General features: G+C 37.0%; 1 protein-coding gene across 1 annotated transcript in view; it reads left to right on the forward strand.

Annotated features, from left to right (window-relative positions):
* LOC140231611 (rho GTPase-activating protein 17-like) overlaps window positions 1-23,008 on the forward strand; it is an 89,541-nt gene that overhangs the window by 24,208 nt on the left and 42,325 nt on the right. Inside the window, exons 2-6 of the mRNA XM_072311761.1 lie at window positions 2,093-2,132; window positions 4,303-4,404; window positions 5,762-5,838; window positions 9,106-9,217; window positions 16,070-16,146. Of these exons, the coding sequence (XP_072167862.1) occupies window positions 2,093-2,132; window positions 4,303-4,404; window positions 5,762-5,838; window positions 9,106-9,217; window positions 16,070-16,146 (408 nt within the window). The remainder of the gene's footprint in view (window positions 1-2,092; window positions 2,133-4,302; window positions 4,405-5,761; window positions 5,839-9,105; window positions 9,218-16,069; window positions 16,147-23,008) is intronic.

Here is a 23,008-nt window from a genome sequence, read left to right on the forward strand (position 1 = left end):
AATTACTCATTCTATTTTTTGGAGATCAAGCAAGCAGAGGATCAAGTAAGTTTGACATTTTGTCCCACACAAGGAACCAGGCATTTCTTCTTCCTATTCCAACTGTTACAACTTTCACAGCACGTGTGTGATTTGTAAAGTATAATAAATGTCAAATGAGCTGGAGGTTTCAATAATGATCAGGGGAAGCTAGTACCTTAATATTAGGTGAAGTTAAAGGGCATATCATGTAAACAGCATTAATGAACTTCACAGTGACCTTTCTGTACGCATATGGTAACAAAATTTGGATAATCCGATTTCTGTCCTCTTACCTGCCATCGACACATGATATCATTAGTCCCTTCTACCCAGATAATTGTTGTAACATCTAAGCATGCAAGGTCTTTGCAAATTTCTTTGTTTTTCCTCAGTCAGCAAGGCAATATCATCTGATGAAAATATTAAAGTAGATTTATATGATGTCAGATGCTTCTAGGGATATACTTCGTACTGTCTCTTCAGAAATGGACTTTCTCAGTGGAAACAAGAAAGACAAAAGTGGGTGATGAATGCACTGAGAGGGAATCATCAAGATAATTGACAATCATTTGGTCCATCTGGACAATGCATAGAACTGTTAGAGGTATTAACGTTGCCCTTGGTTGCCAGCCAGCCTCCGAGATGGAGGGATCTTGATTCCATAGGTGAATGCAGGGTCACAGATTCCGTCCACGATATGTGACTTCGTGTTGTTGTGTTAAACTTGACTATCAGAAATATATCCATAGATTTGAATACAGTGCACTCCCGTTATAACGAACATGGTTGTAACAAAATTCCGGTTACAACGAAGTTAAAAATTCGGGCCGGAACAATATCCAATCTCTGTATTTTTATTGTCTATTTGTTCGGTTATAACGAAATTTTGATATAATGAAAGAAAACTGCCTGTCCCGAGGACTTCTTTATAAAGGGAGTCCACTGTACATTCATAAGATTTTACGTTACAAGCAGTTTGAAAACAAACCATGTGTTATGGTTTCTCTTAGCAGGGGCAGGGTTTACATGTACTAAAAAATAAACAACAAAAACAAACTTCAAAATTGTGGTCGAACAGTTTTGATCTATTGTTCACTAAAGTAATTTTTAGGTGAAAAAGAAAAATATTGAATGAACATGTGGCATTGTGAGGGTACATTGCAGGTACAGAAATTTCTTGAGGGATTACAAAATTTCTAGGGAGTGAATAATGAACTGAATTCCCCAAGCATGTCTCCTCAACTGAGAAGGCTCAATCTCCAAAGGGTCACCCTATTCTCCAAGCCACATGTAATATTTTAGGTTCTTAACTTCCTGGGTTCAAGACTACGAGAAGCCTGATGTTGGTCTGTGTCAGGCTCCAACAAGATACTATGGTACAACATGAAATTCATTTCCTTTACTCTCCTATCTTTTTTTTTTTTCACCTTCATGACTTTGCATGAAATGACATTGTGTGGTATAATTGAAGCAGTTGAATTTTGGATCAAAACTTCCTCATGACATCCAGCAGTAGGGCATAGATGCAGTTGTAGTCCCTGATATCCTTACTTGCTTTCTTTATTCCCCCCTTTTTTTTTTCCTGATCTATACAATTTATCTGGGAGCATATAACATTGCCTAGTGGCAAGAAATATTCCATCATAGCTGATATCCTATAGGCACAGGAAACACTTGAATCAGAATTTGTCATTGATTTACTTACAATATTTAAATCAAAAAAAATAATTTCATTTTATTTCACCTGTATGTTAAAATCTTAGCATGATTACCACTTATCAAAAAATTCCTTTTTCATGTCATCAGTCAAAACTTGGGTTGATGTATGTTCCCAGGTACACACTTTTTTTTTTCCTGTGTGTATGTTCATAGTATAAGTCTGGATTTAAATCCTGTTTGGTGGGTATGTTTAAGAAAGTTTTCATTTGAATTTGAAAGTATGAAGCTTGGTCTCTTTTACTTCACAGGAAGCAATTTTGGAGTAACTGTTAGTTCAATCTTTGAATGCCGGACATGTTTGCATTCTGGTGACTTCAGTTTCTCTTTCTATTTCATTTTGTTGTTAAAACAGGGCTGAGAAGACAGAAGTACTGAATGATGAATTATTACAGGTAAGAAGGTATTTTCCTTTCAAGTGAGAATTGCTCCTTCCGTGTTCAGGAATGGTGTTGGGTTTCCCTTTTTTATTTGGTATCATAAAATACCAAGGGGAGAAAAAAAAAGAGTACTACAATGTATGCAAAGGTGTGCTCTGTATTATGGGAAAATCAATGCAGGCTGGATCAGGAAATATTTTCTTCTTGTAAGTGTTAATGTTTAAGATTTTCCAGAAGTGAAAAGAAAAGAAAATGAATCCAATAATTAACAGCGGGACAAAGACACATTCTGGCTCACTGGTGTTGGGGAATTCCCCCTTTCTTTTATGCACCGATTGAGTAGGGTTTCCCCCTTTCATCTTGGTGTATTATATAAGGAGGGGTATTATATAAGATCTTAAGAACTATGCATGTAGGGGAGCAAATGCTCAACTGAGCTTTAAATATCTATGCTTGACTAACAGTGTTTACTGAGTGGAAGCATTGTGCTAGGGTGTGCCTAGTTATATTCCAGAAACTGTATTCTGATAATATCCTCCTCTGTTTCCTCTTGTTACACAATGTGTTCTTGCAACCAATGTCATGTAATAGCAATATTGTTTCACAACAATTTTGTGAGAGCCATTGATTCTGTTCGAAAATATCCTTACCTGTCTCAGTTCAGATTTAGTGATCATATTGACAGAAGTGTGGATGTATGTACATGTACATACATGTATAACTATGTATCACAAGGGTGTCTTCATACGATGTAGAAAGAAGCCAACCAACAGTTGACTTGAGGTGGCTGCAATGATTTTTGTAGAACAGCAAAGTGGGCAGAGACTTTGTTTTGTAAACATTTCATTTTGACCCACAGAAACCTTCCCAGTCAAAAAACAAAAAAACAAAAACAGAAACACCTTTAATAGGATAGTGATTTGGTAGTTTCTGGAATAAAAGTAAACATGTTCATGAGCCAATGTACATCATGCTGCAGATATTGATTTCGGTGGGCTTTTTTGAAGACAAGTACAAAAACATCTGATAGGATTTATAATGTTCAAGTAGACTTGTTAAGCAGAGTTATTGTACAAGTTGGGTAAGTCATATTGGTCAGTGATGAGGAGTCAGCAGTGGTCAATTTACATCATTTAGGCAGATTTTGGTAAAACACTAAAACTTACAAGCTGACGCCATTTGATGAATGACAAAAACAAGAATCAACCAATTCAAACTGTTTGTAATTTAGGGGTTAGAATGGAGACTTGCTTTCAATATTACAATTGTGAGTTGTGTAGAGATAACTATGACTTTGTGCAGTTTTAAAAATGTTGTTCTCCCTGTGACATTTCTTCCATCCTCCATGAAAAGGTTTATACTTTTCCAACTCAGCTGGGCAATTCCGCAGTTAGGTGGACATGACATGGATAAAAGAAATGTGCCTCTTTATCTTACCCTTTAATCTAGGTATCAACTAATGCCATGGATGTTCACCAATCATTAGGGTCTTTCAAATTCAGTAGATTTTATTTTTCGTATTCATTGATTTTGTGAGATCTAAAACCATCATTTAAAATGTACATGTGGGACTGGGGATGCTGAAATTCACTTAAATGCAAATTACAGTGGGTTCCTTTGAAATTTTTTCCTCAAAGTTTTGCTAAAGGGTAAAAGAGGAATACATTTAAATACTCCAGAAGTCATGTGACATTTTGTCAATTACAAAAGGGTGAAATGACCTGCGGAATTACTCCGGACAAATGTAACATTACTAACCGTAACGTTACTAACCATGCTTTTGGAGGTCTAGCTAAAAAATTATTGGTCGAACTGCTAAAAAAATTTGCATGAACATTTGCCATGATGCAATAATTGAAATTAATGCAACACTTTGTTTGAAGTAACTTGAATTTTTGCACACTTTTTGTTACAAGACATTGATTTTTTTGTCATGTCCTTTTTTCGTAACGTTACTAACCAGCCCTTTAAGTTGCTATAGCAATTCTAATATTTCTTGGATTGTGTTCATTCTTTTCTGTATCATAAACCTGGGAAGGATGAACATGTTTTTGACATAATTTTGACTTGAAGTGAATAAATGGTAATTTAGTGGTAAAAACAAATATCTAAATTTGTTCAAATGTAACGTTACTAACCGCGGAATTGCCCAGCTAATATTTGGTCTATTGTTGTCTTCCTCCAGTGTGAGAAGAGAACTGAGCACATCAAGTATGCGTGCAAGAACATCACCACCAAGTTGTCGGCCTGCCTCATCGGGTCAGGCACAGATGTGGAGAAGAGAACGGTAAGAACATTAGAAAGGAATGACTTGTGGTGCTAGCTTTCTTTCTCCCTTTTGTAAAATTTTCATCTCTCATGGCACTGAACATTTAGTGTTGTCCTTGACAAGTTTGAATTCTTCCTGCATTATGCTTTGTAGGAATAAGGCAAGCTTAGTCGAGATGTTCCATTTATTTGTAATTTAGATTTGAATGCATTATAGAACTGTCAAAAGCTTTTGCTTTCAGATGTACTGTATAATTTTGCTCTTGAAACTGTATTTTGAGATGTACTTTAGGAATCAGAAAGACTGATGTCTAAGGGTGATTGAACTTCATTTGTGCTGATTCTACATTGAGATAGTGCATTCAGTTGTCTTTATGAGACCTATATATATATGCAGTCTCTTCCAAAATAACCACTCTTGAATTAAATAAATTGGACAAGAAAATTTACTGAAATCACAATTTCAGATAAAATGCTAGAATTTCTGTTAACATCTGAAATCAGACATTAATTCTGTTTCTCTGGCTCAGTGGTAATAAAAAGTGTGATATTACTGTCATGGCGTACAGAGCACCTTGCAATATTCAATAATTCAGGTGGAAATCAATACTTTCTTTTCAAATTGTACGGATGACATGTTTTGAATATTTCGTAAGCAAAGTTATCCTGAGTTTAATAGTTAAATACAAACTTTATTGATGCGCAGTCCACACAGTCACACAGTGCTTTTCATGTTACGTGGATTGTGTGAAAAATTAAGCTGGAAAGATCCAGCAAGAGTTATCCTAGAATGGCAAAAACAATAAGATCCATTTTGATTTCTCAGTTCAAATATTTTCCTGACCTAATCCAGATCATGGCAACTCTGAGCTCTTGTAGGGCAGTTTTGTCAAGATATCAATATTTGTTTTATATTGTTTTATCCTAAGGTCTGAGTAACAAGGCACTCAAGACACGTCTTCCTGAGATTAATTTCATTATTATTCTAGATGGTGTGCACTAGTTGATGGCATGTCAGGCAAGCCTTGGGCAAGCTTTACTAGTATATTGTCTCAAGAATAGTGTTTATCATGCAGGTATGAATGAAATTTGAATTTGTTGTTGAATTGCTGTGAATGGTCAAGTGTTGATGTGTTCAAGTGTTGACTCTCCTCAAATGTATTTGTTCAATTGTAGTTTGGGTTAATTTCTTTATGTAATATTGGATATGGATTGGGTTGGCAGGGTTGTACCATTTGTTGTTCATGTGTACACAGCACGTGTCTTACAGGCTCTCATGCACCGAGAGTATCAGTAATGATAAATGATACGACGCATTATAAATGTACTTTATTATTATTATTATTATATGCCAACTTTTTTTCCTCTCTCTGCAGAAAAAGCTTCCTCATTCCATCTTATCTCAAAGTATGAGTGAAATGAGCGCATCTCTCGGAGAATCAACCTTATTTGGGTAAGTTGGAATACATTAATCCTAGGAGGGAGGGTTTCCACTGAGCTTTCTTGCTCTTATTTTTCAAATGTGAATGGGATCACTTTTTTTTTTCTTTTGTTTTTTTTTTTACAGTGTGAATACCAGAGTCCTAGCCTGGATCACCTAGCAGTGTTTACACCGCGTGCTGCTAATCACTCTTAAGTGGTTCATTGTAAACACACCGACCCCTGGATCATATGACAGATACTTGGTGCACGCTATTTTAGTAGATATGCATCATCACATGGATCTCATATCTCCCATCAGGTTATTTGATTTGTGATAAAACAGTTCTAGTAATATTGTATATTTATGACTTGGATAGAGACGAGATATTGCTTTTTAATGATACCAGATAGGGATCAAAGTTTAATGCAGCATTCTCAGAAAGAAATGTTGTTAAGTCTGTTTATATTCCTTCTATCTTCTTTAATATGCATTATATTATCCCGCTGGAAATCAAGGGCGAAAAAAAGTGCACATTATAAATTAAGGCCAAAAAGGCATTTCAAAGGCATTGTGCTGAGTGTTAGTCTTTGTAAAAAGAAAAGTATGTCTTTTTTGCTAAATTGTGTGAGAGACTTGTATGGAGGCTATGGTAGTAATGTAGAGACTATTGGAATAATTCATCACGTACATCATCACAGATTGACTTGTGGTTAGGAAAGTGAGAGAATGAGATATTATACGTGTAGGTCATAATGCCTTTTTCCCCCCTCCTTATTAGCTGTCGACCTGTACCACCGTCTGACAGTGGTTTGTGCATTTGTGCGTTCTGTATACGCAGTAAACGATTGTTTGCACAGGTTCAGATTAACGGAACATGTGCTGTTCCAGTATTCGCATGGTGTTTGGCATTTGGGTTATGCTGTGAACTTGAGTATGGATGCCACAGTCATTCCAGTGACATGTAGACCATGGCCTGTTCGCTGACTCTCCAACAATAGCCCAATTAGCAGCGTGCCTCTCTATTCCTGGTATCCCATGACTGTTTCTCCAGTCCAATGACCTTAACACACTCACACATACACACGCACATGTATGCACACATGTACGCACACACACACACACACATTCACACATTTGGGCACATACACACACACATACGCACATACACATACATAGACACATGGCTTGGATACCAGCTGGAAAAACAAGAGTGAGCGATACTGACTGGTGTCTCTGGATGTATGCAGTCCCAGGAACAATGGTGATCAATACTTCTGGTGTCAACTGGGCTGGCCCTGACATATGTCACAGGGTTTTCTCTCTCTCTCTCTCTCTCTCTGTCTGTGTCCATTCCCCCCCCCCCCCTTCTCCATCTCATGCTCCAGCCATCTCTCTTCCAATAAATATATCTTTTTGTATTTTTTCTCTTCTTCCCTTCTATTCTTGTCCAGCTATCTCTCCATCTTTTTTCCTTTCCTATTTTGCTCTCTCTTGATTTCATCTGTCATTCACAGTCTTCTCTTTCTATTCCCTATCTATCTATCTATCTATCTCTCTCTTCTGTAGCTCGTTCCGCCCCCTCCCATTTATTGCATAATAAAAATCAATGATTCCAAGCCAAATTACACAGCAAGGACGTTTTCAATTAATGTAAGTTGCTTTGCGGCGAGTGTACCAGGAAATATTGTATGTGGTGTTGTTTGTAAGTTGATATGATATGTGGAGGTAGACATTATTTATGACCTGTGAATGCACCAGAGAAATATTACAGTTTGGGGCCGACATTCACAATATTCCCAGCTACAATTTGTACATGGTTACTTGAGTGAGAAAAAGGTAAAGAGTGTTGCTTTAAATTGGTATTATTTTGTTTTAAAAAGGTAAAGAGTGTTGCTTTAAATTGGTATTATTTTGTTTTAATGTTATTATATTTCATAATCACTCTCACACATTACTTGTTGAGGTTTCAACCTGAACGGCAAGTGTGTAAAGTTACACTTGTGTTGTCTTCTTTTATCTTCATAATAGTTAGAATTATTATTATTATCATTATTATTTTAAATCCAGAAAGCCCAGTACTAATACATCATGACAATGATGGGAGCTATATTTGTGATTATATCACTTCCTTTTGACAACCAGAGGCGGCAACTCTCTGGCCATTACAAGCCTTCAGTGATTACAAAGATCAGGATATGAGCTCAGTGCAAAGACAACAAATCATCTATATTTTTTTCTATTACTCCAAATAGAAGAACCAAATTTTATGGAGAACAAACATTTTCATATAATGTGTTTACTTTGTAGAATAATCTATCCCACAGTTTAAGACAAAATACCAACAGCAATAAATTCAGAACCACCTTGAAATGCATGTTTTTACAGTCTTAACAAACATGAAACTTGGTACCATTGTGATAGCAACTGTAGTTATATTCAATTTAAAGTCTTTCCTTTTCTTAAAGGGACTGTACAGTACTGGTTGAGGTGGGGATTCATGTTTTGAACATTCCTAAGTGAGATAATGAGAAACCTCCTATGAAATATGAAAGAGCATGTAATTTCAAGAAGGAGTCAATGTTTATTTGATGAAAATTGGTTTTCAAATGGCTGAGATATCAAAAAAAAAATGCTAATAATAAAAGGCGACATGCCACAACTTTATTAGGATCTCTTTGTTTCACCTTGTTTTTGGATATCTCAGCCATTTCAAAACGGATTTTCATCAAATAAACTTTTGATACCCCTTAGAATTGCATGCACTTTGACATCTCATAGAGTGGTTTCTGAATATCTCGCAAAACATTAAAAGCTAAATCCTCACCTCGACCAGAACTGTACACACCCTTTAAAGTGCATAGGGGCATATACACTCACACTGATATATTGTGTTATGCGGTATATAATCATTGTCGATTGTTATTGTTTATATCATAATTGTTCTTAACAAACATTCAAAGGAGAGGATAAATGAAGCAAGCCGTTTGTCTAGCTTGATGATTCTTTTGGTGTTTCTCAGCAAAATGGAAGAGGCTGTAGAAAGTAGCCATTAGATTAACCACACTTAAAAATCAAGTTTTGTGTTCTTTGTTTGCAAACAAGAACATGTCATGGCACAAAACCTGGTGAGAGTTTTTCATTCCAAATTTGAATTACCACCTTAAAAACCAAGGTATTTTGCAAGCGTATTGCATGGTTTGATATGTGTTTGCATTCACATCATGTATTACTGCTGTATTTCACTGTAAATGTTAATGCACCTCATTTTTTATAATGTTTGGGTTCTTTCACCCCCAGGGGCATGCTGGAGAAGACGTCGGAGGCCTGCGCCAATATCGCCGCCGAGATGACCAGCCACGAAATGGGTCTAGAAAACCTCATCCTCATTCCATTCAACACAGTCCTGGAGGTAAGACTACCAGCACTCCAAAGTGCACCGACCCCAAACCCTCGTTCATGGCCACCAAACCTGTGGTAGCACTGTGGTAAAGCAAGTGCACACAAGGTTTTTGACTCTTTACAGATAGGTCCGGAGTTCAAATCCTGCCCAGTGCATACATTTGTGTATTTTATATAAAGATGTCAAACCAACTGTGTCCTGCGTAATTATACCCCTCTTGAAATGGAACAGTGAAAGTGAGTACATGGCAGTGCAGTGGTGAAAATTATGGATGAGTCTTCTTGAAAAGCAGTGTTTACACAGATGACGATACTTCTGTTAGCATTTGACATTTTTGTTATTTTTATTTTGTTTCTTCTTGTTCTTCTTTTAATTATTATTATTATTATTATTATTATTATTATTATTATTATTATTATTATTATTATTATTATTATTATTATTATTATTATTATTATTATTATTATCAGTAGTAGTAGTGGTAGTGGTAATCATTGTTGTTTCACTGTGATTTCACTATTGCTTTTGATATTAAATTGTGTTATAATCACAACTCGTGTTTGAGGTTGAGGAAATGCAAAATAGGCAACCAGTAGGCATGCAATATATCATTCTTTTGTAAAATTACTTTTAACCCATATCGGGCCATCTATGGGATATTCCGTAGTTCGTCCAAACGCGGCAGGGGCCACATACGGAATATCCCGTAGTGGATAAAATGACATATGAATGAAGCATTCACTTCCGCTGAGTACTACGACTTTTCCTCTTTCAAATGATATATAACTTGTCTATGTTTTTTTCATTGCTTGCTAATGAAGAGCGATTGTTTGGAGAGTTGTCTTTTTGTTGGCGTGTGTGCGCGAACGGTGCTGGGCCACTTGGGTGTTTGTGTACACAGGTGCGTTGGCCCGGTATGGGTTAAAAAGGTAATAGATATTTGTCAAAGGATTGAAGCAGAAGGAGACTGTCTACCGTATATAATGCGATATACATCCTTCTTCCTCGATAATTTTCTGGATAAATTGACATACTTTTACTTCCTCGATACAGTAGAGAGAGGGAGAGAGCAGGTTAGTTATCTGCATTGCTTGTAAGAGCATATTTAGCCAGGTAGGTGATTTGTAATATGGCCAAGATTGTACGGCGTGGTATGTCATGATAATGGAATTCACGTGGCAAGCTGGCGTTGCAATCAGTCAAGTGTTCCAGCAGGAGACGTACAGATATTGGACACGTGCGACCATCATTAATTCCTTCAAAGTCGATTACTGTCAGCACCTTGTTTATGTCCACATGGCATATGAGTTCAACAGAATCCAGAGCTAAATATTGTTCTGAATGGTTGAATATATGCAAATATTAATTCCTGGTTATATATCAAACAAATGAACAAACAAAGAATTAAACAAACAAACATGGGAAAGATTATATATTCTGAAAAGTTACAACATGGATTTAATCATGTGGGACTAAGGTGACTTACAATTTTTTTTTTTTTTGCATACATGCCTTTGTTAGAATTTTGCCATAAAGTGATGCCCACTTCATACTCGACTTGACCACATGTTGTTTGAAGGAAAGGGAATTACAATTTTGTAATCTTTGATTGGTTATGTGTTGAAAGATGACATCGGCTTACCAGGTACTTGTGGATTATGTTGTTAATGTGAGCCAAGTAACTTTGTATGTTATCAGTATAGCATTCATTGAATAGTGAATAACTCTTGCTTGTTGGTGCTCCAGTACACAATCAGTGTCCTCAATGTGAATAGACATATGAAACAACAACCAAAGCTGGCAATTATGACAATTGTTGTTGTTGTTGTTATTACTCATTAGCCCAATGAGTGCAATTGGTGTACAAGACTACAAATTTGTTTTGATAGCAGGCGCTTTTGCTTTCAAAGGCAAATGGTATCCTCTCACTTTAGGATATTAATTTCATAAAATGAATGTGAGACAGTTGATCGTGTCCTGAATGGACTCATATTGATATGTTGTGTACGTAGGCTTGGGACATTCACCGTGTGAGTTGATTAAGGTAACCTGCCCTCTTTGCCAACACTATGAGGATATAGGGATATCCACACAGGGGGCAAAGCGTTCATATTGTGTAAGAGTGACACTTTTACGCATGTTAATATGATCTTAAATGCCGTTTTGCTATAATCGCAAGTCAGGCCCAGTAGTCTTTATGAAGGAATACCACTGTGGTGTCAAGGTGGAGCGTCGCTGTGTTTTGGCTGCTATCTTGTCAAAGCACCATTAATCTATTCATACATGGTATGGTTATATACTGATACCTAATTTGTCTCAAAGCGGCCACATTGTGTGATCCTCTCGATGCCATGGTGTATGCCTGACAGTAGGTAGGAAAAGGAAGTAGGGAAGGCAGGAAGTGGACTGTGTGTTATGTGGTCCTCCTCCTCCTCCTCCTCCTATACTAGTCTCCTGTCAAGGAGTTCGCTCAATTAGTAATTTGCAAACATGCATTCACACACATAATGAGATACTTGGAGCTCCCAATATGCCTATTCCATTAGGCTCAAAGCATTTTCATCATTCATAGCATAGTGATATTATGTATAAAATAGAATATTACATTAAAAAAATACTGTATTTGAGTGCATTCAGAATAGGCGCAGTCAGACTGGCAAAAGATCGCGAGGATTAGGATCGCGAAGTTTAGGTCATTGGTATGCGCGCACAAGAAAGAAGAAAGAGCGCGCCGTTCAACGGCTAGTGATTGTGACGTAACAATGCACATCTGTACATGACAATGGCCTCGCGCTTTGGAGACATTGCCCGCAAACAGATAGAGAAGTTTGGCAGGGGTGATGGAAAAAAATCCCTTGTTGTAGTCAGAAGTTTGGCGGGAAGTTGCAGTCACACTGGCAAAACTTTGAGATCTTAAAGATCTCGATCTTAAACTTTGCGATCTTTTGGCAGTCTGACCGTGCCTAATGATTAGGTAATATAATTGAAGTTGATTGAGACATTCATGAGACACAACAACTCTCCTGCAAAATTACTTCTTTCTTTACCATGTGTACAGTATATTTCTTCACCAACTTGTGGCAGATATTCAAAGTCCATTCAAGCCCATTGATGTCTAGTCCCGAGTATACTCCTGCAAGTGTCTATGGGAAATGCATGTCACCTTGTCCTCAAATGGGTTCAGAAAGCAACAATAATCTGTAGAATTAGTACCCAGAAATATGAAGTTATTCCATTATAAATGAGTGAATTTTGTGGAAATAGGCTCTCTCCGTCTGTTCTCATTTGCTGAAGAAATGTGTGTCAATCGAAAAATTATTTCTCACCATTAATATCTCATTTACGTGTTTCTCAATACATTAGAACATTCTATTCTAATAGAATTAATTAATACATACAGATTTCATATGGCTATGTGTTTGTGTCAGGTAACATGCAAATCAATTGTCCAATATTTATTCTCTTACAAAATTTCTCTAATTACCTAAGTCGAAAGACAGGCAGGTCCATCAATTTAAAGTAAAAAATTGGCCCAAAGTGTTTTTGAAACAGACATTAAAGTGAATGTAGACCAAGATAATTGTATTCAAGAAATTGAATTCAAAAAATGAATCTTGATAGCAATAAAAAAGCATGTGAAGATGCACATTAAATATGTCAACAGCAGATACTTAAAATACTTTTCAAAAAATTTCAGTTGAAGCAATTGTGTCATTAATCAAATATCATATTCATCAGATGTAATATATTTGTCGCAGTGCTATTTTTCCTCATACATTAAAAAAAAAAAAAAAACCCTGTGTGTTTGGAATTAAGGTTTTGAGTTTAATATTTCAACAAACAATGTCTGACTGCCATGCCTTCCAAAGTCTGTAAACTATTCCCTCCCAAGAGGTATTTCCAGGCCTCGAGCCATCAGACAATTTTGCGACCAAAATAGACAAGAGAGGGAATAATGATGATCCTCTGGCGGCGTTGCCATGGTGATGAAATTTCATTTGATGATTTTTTTTTCAAGGCAAGGTATTAACAAAATAATCTAACTTTATTAATTCAGTGTATATTTTCATTGTCTCTGGAGACAGAAGTAATGAGTAACAGCTGTTTAATGTGATTAACATCCTTTTTTAGGGGGTTTATTTCATCCAAAATACAAGGGTCTTGCCAAACTCTTTGGGGATTCTTTCAATGATATTTGCTTGATAGAACAAGAGTCAGTCCTGCAATGAGTACAACATTTTCTTTCTTTTTTTATAGTGCATTTCATATCACACTTAATCATGTGCTTAGTTCTAGTAAACCCATATTCGCAAATATCGACAAAAATTAATTACAGGTGACAAAAAAAAAGATCTATTAAAAAAAAAAGGTATGTGTGAAGTCATCATGCATAAAGGGAATTCATTGTTGTGAGAATCATATGTAGACCTTTTGACCTAAATTTCTTATCAAGGCTATCAATTGAATAATGCATTTTGTGTTACGATACAAAAAGGACCACCTACTTTGATATTTGTATGAAAGAATGTGAATGAGTCTCATCTTTACTGAATTCTGTGCAAACATAGATGGGTGATGAAGGACCTTGGTCCCGGTGAACAAAAGACTGAATGTTTTGAAATCAAATATCCAAACAAACATGCCTCTTCAATGCTGTATTTTGATATCGGTTTGATGCCAGCTTACTTTTGTATTTCATGCGCGATGAAAGACATACTTTTTCATCTTTTTCCTTTCTTTTTTTTTTTTTGTACATGAAAGATAGGCAGGTGATAAACCCAGAAATTGACACTGGAGATATTAAATACACAGTCCAAATGAAAGAGGGTTGGAAGGTATACGATAAAACATAACCCAACCTTCAAGCAACAGAGTGCCTGGCTTTGGGTGTTTTTATGTGACTATGTATTGAGTAATGGAAAAATATGAATACAAAGGATGGGTAGTAGAGATTCAATAAGAGAATGCTCTAAAGACATAGTGCACAGGATCTGGGCAGTCACACGAATGCAAGTTCTTAGTTAACCACTGGCCCTGTTTTGTGGAAATGATGTAGAAGAAGCTAACAAATAGAAGAGGATACTTGTTTGTTTTGTTTTGTTTTGTTTTTGTTTTGTTTTGTTTTGTTTTTGTTTTTGTTTTTGTTTTTGTTTTTGTTTTTGTTTTTGTTTTTGTTTTGTTTGTTTTTCTTTGAATAGTCATGCTATGTATGAATGCTGGAGAAAGCTTTTTATACTATGTTTTATGATGTCTGCATGTATTCATTTAATAGTTTATTTGTTTATTTTTTTTAATGAAAGTCATACCAGGTCAGTTCAGCACACACTGAGTAAACCTCACCGATTTTACCGCTGTAAGACTTTTCACGCCAAATGGATGCATATGATATGATATCATTCAGAAAGATGCTCAAAATCTTTGCTTCAATATATGATAGACATTCAAACGACATTTAAATATTCGTGTGTGTACAGACACAGAAAAGTGGTCTCAAATGTTGTCGAAACTTTGTCTATCCATATACATGTATGTTGTATATATATTGTATAAGGTGTACTTTGATTTAGGAACTCTGCAGTCAGGAAGGAGACAGGGACTAATATAATGAGTGTATGCTGCAAAGAGTTGGAGGAATATGATTGCAAACCTATGGCAGAAAAGGTTGATAGAAATGTAGAACAAGGAGATATGTTTTATGAACATACTACAGGTCATGTCATTATTATCTGAGCAATTAAATGTCTTCATTCTATACATATGCTGCCCAGACTGTGCCACAATCAATCCATAAGTCCAAGAATGCCAAATAGTGATATTCAGTGCAAACTTGTATTTCCCATCCCTGTATTTACAGTAAAGCTGTATGCACCATATATTTCGCGAGTCTTAATTTTTCGCGAATCGGGAATTCCTGACAATTTTGCGAGTAGTTAAATTCACGATTGTGGAGTCCTTTACTGAACGGAGAAATGTACATGCGTATGTCACATCCACATCGGGATCAGAGTCAATATTTTCGTGTGTCTTTAATTTCGTGTTTAGCAACTGACTTGCGAAATTCGCGAAAATAAAAACCTCGTGAAATATTCAGTGTACTCAGTAGTCTATAGTGCAAGGCAAGGGATATTTTTGGTCTTTAAAAGTCGGGGATTAAACCAGTCATCCTATGAGAGGAAAGGAATGTGGCAGTACCTGCTGCTTCTTCCAGAAGAGATAACTGTTAATGTCGAGGCATTTACAAGCCTTATCTGTTTACTGCACAGTGTACCATTCTGAAGTATTCACATTTTTGTCTCACCGTAACACCCTGAACATGAGGCAAAACAGAAACCATAAAAAAAAAAATGTTCTCATAGGTTACGACGTGTTTCTCCACTTCAAAACAAGGGGTACTGTATTCTGCACAATACTAGACAGCAGGACAGAGGGTTTGTTGTATCATGTCTGAAACAAAATGGTTTTACAGTGGCATGTACAAGTTTATGGTGGTCTACTAGCAACCAGAAAATTTGGTTTCTAATTGACTCACATGCAGTGTGTTTGTTTTTGTGCTTTGTTCAAACCCTCTGTGGTCTATAAGCTGCTGAATACTGGGGACTTGATTTTAATTCCACCCCTAGGATTAGAATCCGTCTGATCTAGTGTAGATATGGTACCATTTCATGAACTGGAAGAAAGATTATCACCATTACTTTAATTCTATGCTTTGATTAACTGTGAAATAGATTATAGAATGGTTAATATATGTGTAAAAGAGATCTTAGGTACATACAAATGTAAATGCTTGAGAATCCAACTTTAGAAATCATTGACATTGGCTAATTCTGTTTTGTATTTCTTTTTGTTGTTTGCTTTGAACAGAACGATCTTCCACAAATATCCACCAACAAGAGGAAATTAACAAGATTGACCCTTGACCTTGATTCAGCCAAAAACAGGTAAGAAGTACTCCAAACACTATATAATAACCTGTTTACTGCATGCATGGTGCTGGACAGAGAACTGATTTGCTTTGCTATAGGGAGATGTGTGTTGCCATCCTCTGATTCAGGATTCTAAACTACCGGTACTGTAAAAGAGGGATTTTTCGTGGTGCGGAAATTTTCGTGCATTTCGCACCACCAGAAGCTAGCATGAAAAGAAAAGCATGCGAGTATTTTTGCATGCCATATGTCCCATTATTTAATGTCCTGATTCCACAGAATTAGATACATGATTAATTAATCTTACCCTCCCATGCGCAAAAATTACTTTCACGAAAATATCCACCTTTACAGTATTCAACACGTGCTGCAGATGATTATTTGCAATGTGCATTTTAATAATAAGCCAGTTCAAGTTCCACATTGCATGTGAGCAAAATAAAAAAGAAGGTAGTTTGTGATAACAGGCATTTGCTCGTTTTTAAATTCACTGAGATATGCATCTCTGATGTAATGATTATTCATGTAATCTTTGTAAATGGTCCCTGCCAGCACAGCCATCTGACAGCAGCAAAACGCTCATCAGATCATGCAATATACGTTCATATCATCATCATATGTTCTTTTCTCCTGTTGTAGTCAGATTTACGTCCCGTTTCTTATAAATTTCAATGTGAATTATTTTCAAAACAATGTCCTAGTCTTTCAAATTCTGTTCATCTGTATGATTTTTCCCCATGGAGTATTCAATTTTAGAGTCTCAAGGTCAATAAATTCTACTGGTATCAGATAAAAAGAATTAATGCTAGAATACCCCACGTACTACCTAAGTCTCTAGAATGGTTCAAGCACAATTGATGTAGAAAGGGCGATGGAAGCTTGCATTCCCACAGAGCAAGTAATCCTAGTTCTATATCTTTTGGTTTAATCCCCTCTCCTACGAGTAGATTGTTCAATGACAGCATATGTTGAAACTGGTGAGCACATCTGCGGGTCATACAGGGTGTCTCACTAAAAGATATCGTCTGTTGAGAATGAGAAGGGCGTTAAGTTATCTTGAACACTATGGGTTTTGTGACAACTTAACGCCCTTATCATTCTCAACCGACGATATCCACTGAAATGCCAGGATTGGCATCTGGCGTAACTGTGAGTGTGTGTCAGGGGTTGAGGCGATTAACAACTCATGCCTTGTAAGAAGACTAGCTTGTGTTGTGGCATTTCCCTAGAGATAATAATGAGCAGGAACCCAGAGAGTGATATAATGACTCTGCTCTCATCCAATATAGGCGTAGATATGAAGTTGCTCATCCTCTTGGCAGGAGAGCCTCTCGCCTGCCACTTATAAAATCAAAAAATGATTTTGTAATGCCCGTACATGGCACGAACATCGTTCTTCAAGCCTAGCACAAGTAATTTTCTCCCAAGGTTCACTGTGAAGAAGCTCGACGCTCAATAACTTTTGCGGCTCCCATGGGAGTAAGAAGTTGAGAAAGAAGTGAACAGATTAGCATGAAAATATAAAGTCTCCAGATATTTTTGTGTTTTTTTTTTAGCTAAGTCTCTAGACATTTATCTTTTATCTGGTCTTTGATATCAATAGCTGTTTTTAGATTTGCATGATTGCACACTTCTTCACACCTTTTGATTTGTTTTGGTTCCACATAGTTTACTGTGTCATACATATTATATTTTGCATTCTTATTTTTGCAAATTTTGCCAGTCAATCGATAGTCATAAAATAATTCATAAAAATGTTGCCTCCCGTAACTCAAGTGCATAGTATGTCGTGTTTGAGATGGGGAATATGTATATATATATATATATATATTTTTTTTTTTTTTTTTTTCTCAAAAAGTGGTATGCTGTAAAACCAGGATTTTTTTGTGTGCATGAAACTTATCTCAATTTTGCCAGCCAAAGTTTGGGAAAGTTTTATGCCGTGAAAAAGGCCGGTTCATTCTGCAATCGTTTCTGATTTTACAAAAAAATTTATTCTCAGTCGGAAATTAATCCACTCAAGAAAGATAATGGTGAATGCAGTATTGATTATGTAGCAGTTTATGGATATCTTTATGCACACTTTGCCATCCCACGCTGAAGTGTTTGTGTTGTAGTGTTTTGGTTAGGAGGAAATTCATGCACGCACAGTTGTTCCCATCGTAATGAACACATTTCCGAGGTAGGCATGATACCACTGTACATGTGCGATGCCGCCCCCTTCTCTGCCTTTGAAAATACCCACTTCACCTGCGATAAGGATCAGTATAGAGTGGCTGGTATTTAAAAAACCTTTTGAGGATGATTGTGATTGGGATGTTTGGTGATGTGGCTGTGTGTTTTGGTTCTGACAGTCCTGTTGATCCAAAGTTTTGGACTTTGGACTTTTCACAAGGATCAAGGGATGTGTTTGACTTTGGATGCTTGCTTTCATGCAATGTTCAGTGGATCTATTCAGCGCACTTTAAAAATGGGACCCCCGGCTGATCTATTAGGAAACTATAAATGGTTGTAATCGAGCATTACGATCAGAATAGTATAGCATTAACTTGAAGTAACTGGGGGTTTTTTTCGCTCTGGTTCTTATGTACACAGGCAAAAAAATAAAAATAAAATAAAATAACAAAATAGCATTCTGAATCACACTGCTTCACAAAGTAAAGTCGCCACTCAAATCGCCCCAGCTCGAGCGAGGCCAAACTGTGCATGCATATAAAGTCTTTTGGAGTTTGACAGGACTGTCCTGCATGTCTTGCATTACGGGAAATAAAATACCATCTTCTCATCCAGCAGTGGCTGTACCAAAACCTTAAAGACTCATAAGTTTTGAACAAACTGTTGGAATTTCCTCAAAATTCACTGTTGTGTTCTATCAAAATTGCCACATTTACAAAACTGTTTGTACTCTATCCATATACTGTCTATATTTTGGTTTCATTCCACTGTAAGACTTCAAACAAATGATGTGAAAAACCTTTATCATTATATGCTAGTCTACACTTTCTTTTGAATTTATATTGACTGTGACACGGACTGGCACTGCATGCATGTGTCAACTCCTTTTGATATGTCATGTTATTGCAGTCACATGATCAGTCAACATAATAATCTCTGAGTTTTATGTTGCCTGGTAGTGTCATCATGACATTTGTTTCAGCCGTTTCTTTATTTCAGAGATTTGCATTTCAAGGGCTACTTTCAACAAACACAGTGCCAGATGTAGGCTATATGTGATGCATCACACGTTACCCCGGGGTACCGTAGTACCCCGGGTAACCGCGGTGTGTAGCGCCACCTCACGTCCACTCGAGGACAGTCAGATAAAAATGCATGCACTGTGTGTGTGTGTGTACATAGTCATTCCCATGCTACTGCATGTTATACTATGCGTGCATGGAAGCTGCGATACCACTAGCGTGTGCTTTTGTGCAGTGCAGTGCAGTGGCTAGCACGCGCTAGCTCCAGCACCAAAATAATTTCCTCTTTTTGGCATCCAGGTTACAACCTTTTTAAAAAAAATAATAATAATTCAACAAAATGGCTGATTTTTGTTTGGTACCCCGGGATACCATTTATGTCATCATAAACAAATAACAATGCAGGAAAGAAAGATTGTGAATACTGTTTAGATGCCAGATATTTTGTGGGCATAATACTTTGCAAATTGGGAGTTCGCGGGTGGCTGAATTCACGATCTGGGGACGTGAGTATCATACTGCTTGCTTGCTCTCAGCATAATACAGGGTAGGCATGCATGTGCACATACATGTAGTAGGCCAGGCATTTCTGTGCAACTGCCGCCTGCAAATGATGCACGTAAGTGCATTGTCCTCATTTTCACATTACAGGAGTGCAGTAATTTGGTGAGTTGATGTATTCGCAAATTTTTTTGACAAGCTAAATTTGCGAAAGTAAACCCCCTGCTAAATTAACCCCTTCAAAGTATTCGGGATCTACAGTATATGAAATATCACAGTGATGATACCAAAATAACAGGTCACAGCTCATGGTAATTTATAAAAGACAGTAACATTATGATTTATGATGTTAATAACTTTGGCATGTACATAGAGATTGATGCTGTCCAAGATTTTCCAAGATTTCATATCTTTTCATTCATTCAGTTCAACAACAAAAAACAAAAACAACAACAACATCAAAACACACACACACACACACACACAAAAAAAAACAAAACAACAACAACAACAAAACACGAATAACAACAAAGTACATGGTTAAGTAGCCCTATCCAGAGCCCAGGGTTTACTTTCCAGGTAAGCTCTGTGTCTAACACCAGATATTAAAAGTTTTACATAGAGTCACATTGCTCTTGTGTTGAATAGGCACTTTGAAATACAACAAACTGTTGATATTTGTACTAAACAATAGGAGGCAAGAAAAAGTACAATTTGTATTAGAGTTAAAAGAAAAGACAAGTAAACTCAGCCCATATAATAGTAAAGCGATAATATTACCTAGTATGATAGGAAGATAGCCTGCTATTTTGCAAATTTGCTGGATATTCTGCAAATAAGTCCAAGATTTCGGTAGTTTATTTTCTGACCAGAATAGCGAGCTATTTCAGTCTTCACTGCAAAATTAGCGGGCCATTTTCTGATCGGGCTAATTCTTTGGATCAGAAATAGCGGGCTATTCTTCAAGCTCGAGCTGATGAAGACCCACCTAGTTGGTAGCACATCTGCCTCCCAATCCAAATAATGACCTGTGTGTAATCAGGGAGGTGTCTCTTCCACCTCCCTGGTGTAATCATACCGTCCTCTCTGGTAAGAGGCAAAAACTCCCCCTGTTCAGACGCAAGCCAGTTTATACCAAAACTCGATAAAGAAACAATGTATAAAGAGTCATCGTACAGCTGACAGACTGTTCAGACGCTAATCTCGACCGTTCATGGAAAACGTCGTATAAATGTGCAGTTTCCCACTGCGCATGCTGCTATGGTCATGAGTGACAGCTATGGGGTCACCTTTTGTGCGCGCTCCCATGAGCCCCACCCAGTTATACCGTTCTATGGTTGCCACAGGGAGGTGGAAGAGTCTCTCTTCCACCTCCCTGGTTGCCATATGTTCAGACCCACAATATACATGATGGACTGATGATTCGTTATCAATTTCTACTTCGAAACGATGCTCTTACTGTCGTTTCGTTATACGTCATTTCATTAGTCAGCGTTCAGACGTATAAATTCATTGTATAGCTATACCGTTTTGGTATAGCTATACTGTTCTAGTATAAATTTTTTGCATCTGAACACCCTGCATGTCCCTCGGATAGAACATAAAATGGAGGTCCTTTGTGAGTGTGAGAGAGAGAGAGCCACCATTCCCCATACGCATAAAAGATCTCACTTCATTTAAATTCATCGTAGAGAGCAGGGTGCTAACCCGGTGAAGTGGCCCACCTACCTACCCACACAAGATCATCTTCTTGGGTAGGCTATATAAGAAGAAAGAAGAATACAAAAAGCAGAGCAGAAAGGGAACATGATCATTTGCAGAAGTACATGTACAATGTGACACCAGTATGAAAGCATGGAATAAATGTGACTGTTAATTGCTCATTATAATGGCTTTATATCTGTTATGTTGAGTTTTGATTTGCTTGTTGACTTTAATGTGTTTAAAACCTCTTAAGACGCTGATATACATTTGTAAATGGACAAAACGATAAAAGCACTACATACTGAAATGGGAACCAGCAATTCATGCGCAAGAGCATGTATCTGCTCTTTTGTAGAGTGCGTATGGGTAAGGGAATAAGCAGGGTGCAAGAAGACAGGGTGTATCTAGTTTCATCCGAGACTTGATACATAGTCAACATGGGACTTTATTGAGATGGAGCGAAGTCGTGGAGCACTTTGTATTCGACTGTATAGTCAGAATTAGTACCTTCATACTGGTTGAGGTATTGTGTGTTCAGGTTGTCCATATGAATCCAATCTGTTGCCTGTGTAAGCCCCGATAGTAGCTTTTTGTGGTCGGACACTAGGCCCAGGTAAGTGGATTTGATTTTGGGCTAAAATCCTACAAGGTCAGTGTTCAAAGGTTGCTGAACTGTGGCTAAATTTGGCATTTTTCAGCCATAACTTCCAACTAGGAACGTCCAATGATAATACACTTTGGTAGGAAGGAGAGAAATTAATTTATTGTTGAAATGGTGTGGGCTAAGGTTACTACTGAAATTGAGCTAAAAGAGGCTGTTTTCCCTCGGTGCCCTATTGGGGGAGGTTCACTAGGATAGTGGGAATGTAATTTGGAATGGTGTGTAATGTATAGATTGGACAGTGTTTCCCCTATATGCAAAGGTAGCTATATAGTCAATCCTCGAAGTCAGTGGTCGAGGGTAATGACTTGTTACATTTGATGGCTACCAAGGAGCCATACTTTATTATTAGAGTGTAGCGTGTGAGCATGAGAAGATGCAGGAATCCCTGTCGACTACCCATTGCAGTTGAATTTAATCTGTAGGTAGTTATTTTCTTTCTTTGAAACAATACAGTTAAAAACTCATGCTATCAGTTTGTCTAGCCTTCTCATACTAAAATATTTTTAATATTGTTTCAGTTGCTAGTCTCCTGACACCTGTAACTTGTAATTTTCTGAATAGTAAGGCATAAATCAGATTGGTCAACTCCTGAAAATTAACTTAAAAACTGTCTCATCTGGCTAGTGTTCACAATTGTGAATTGTATCTTCTTTTTTTTTTTTTTAACTACAAGTTAAAAGGAGTACTGTAAATTTCCATATCTTTGTGCAATTAAAATTTCGCGTTGAGCGGCCCAAAAAAATATTCATGTGTTCTTGAATTCGCACTGCACAATTGTCAACCCATTTTAATAGAATGTGCAGAGAAAATT

This window comes from Diadema setosum, chromosome 8 (assembly GCF_964275005.1).
Source record: "Diadema setosum chromosome 8, eeDiaSeto1, whole genome shotgun sequence".
Lineage (NCBI taxonomy): Eukaryota > Metazoa > Echinodermata > Echinoidea > Diadematoida > Diadematidae > Diadema > Diadema setosum.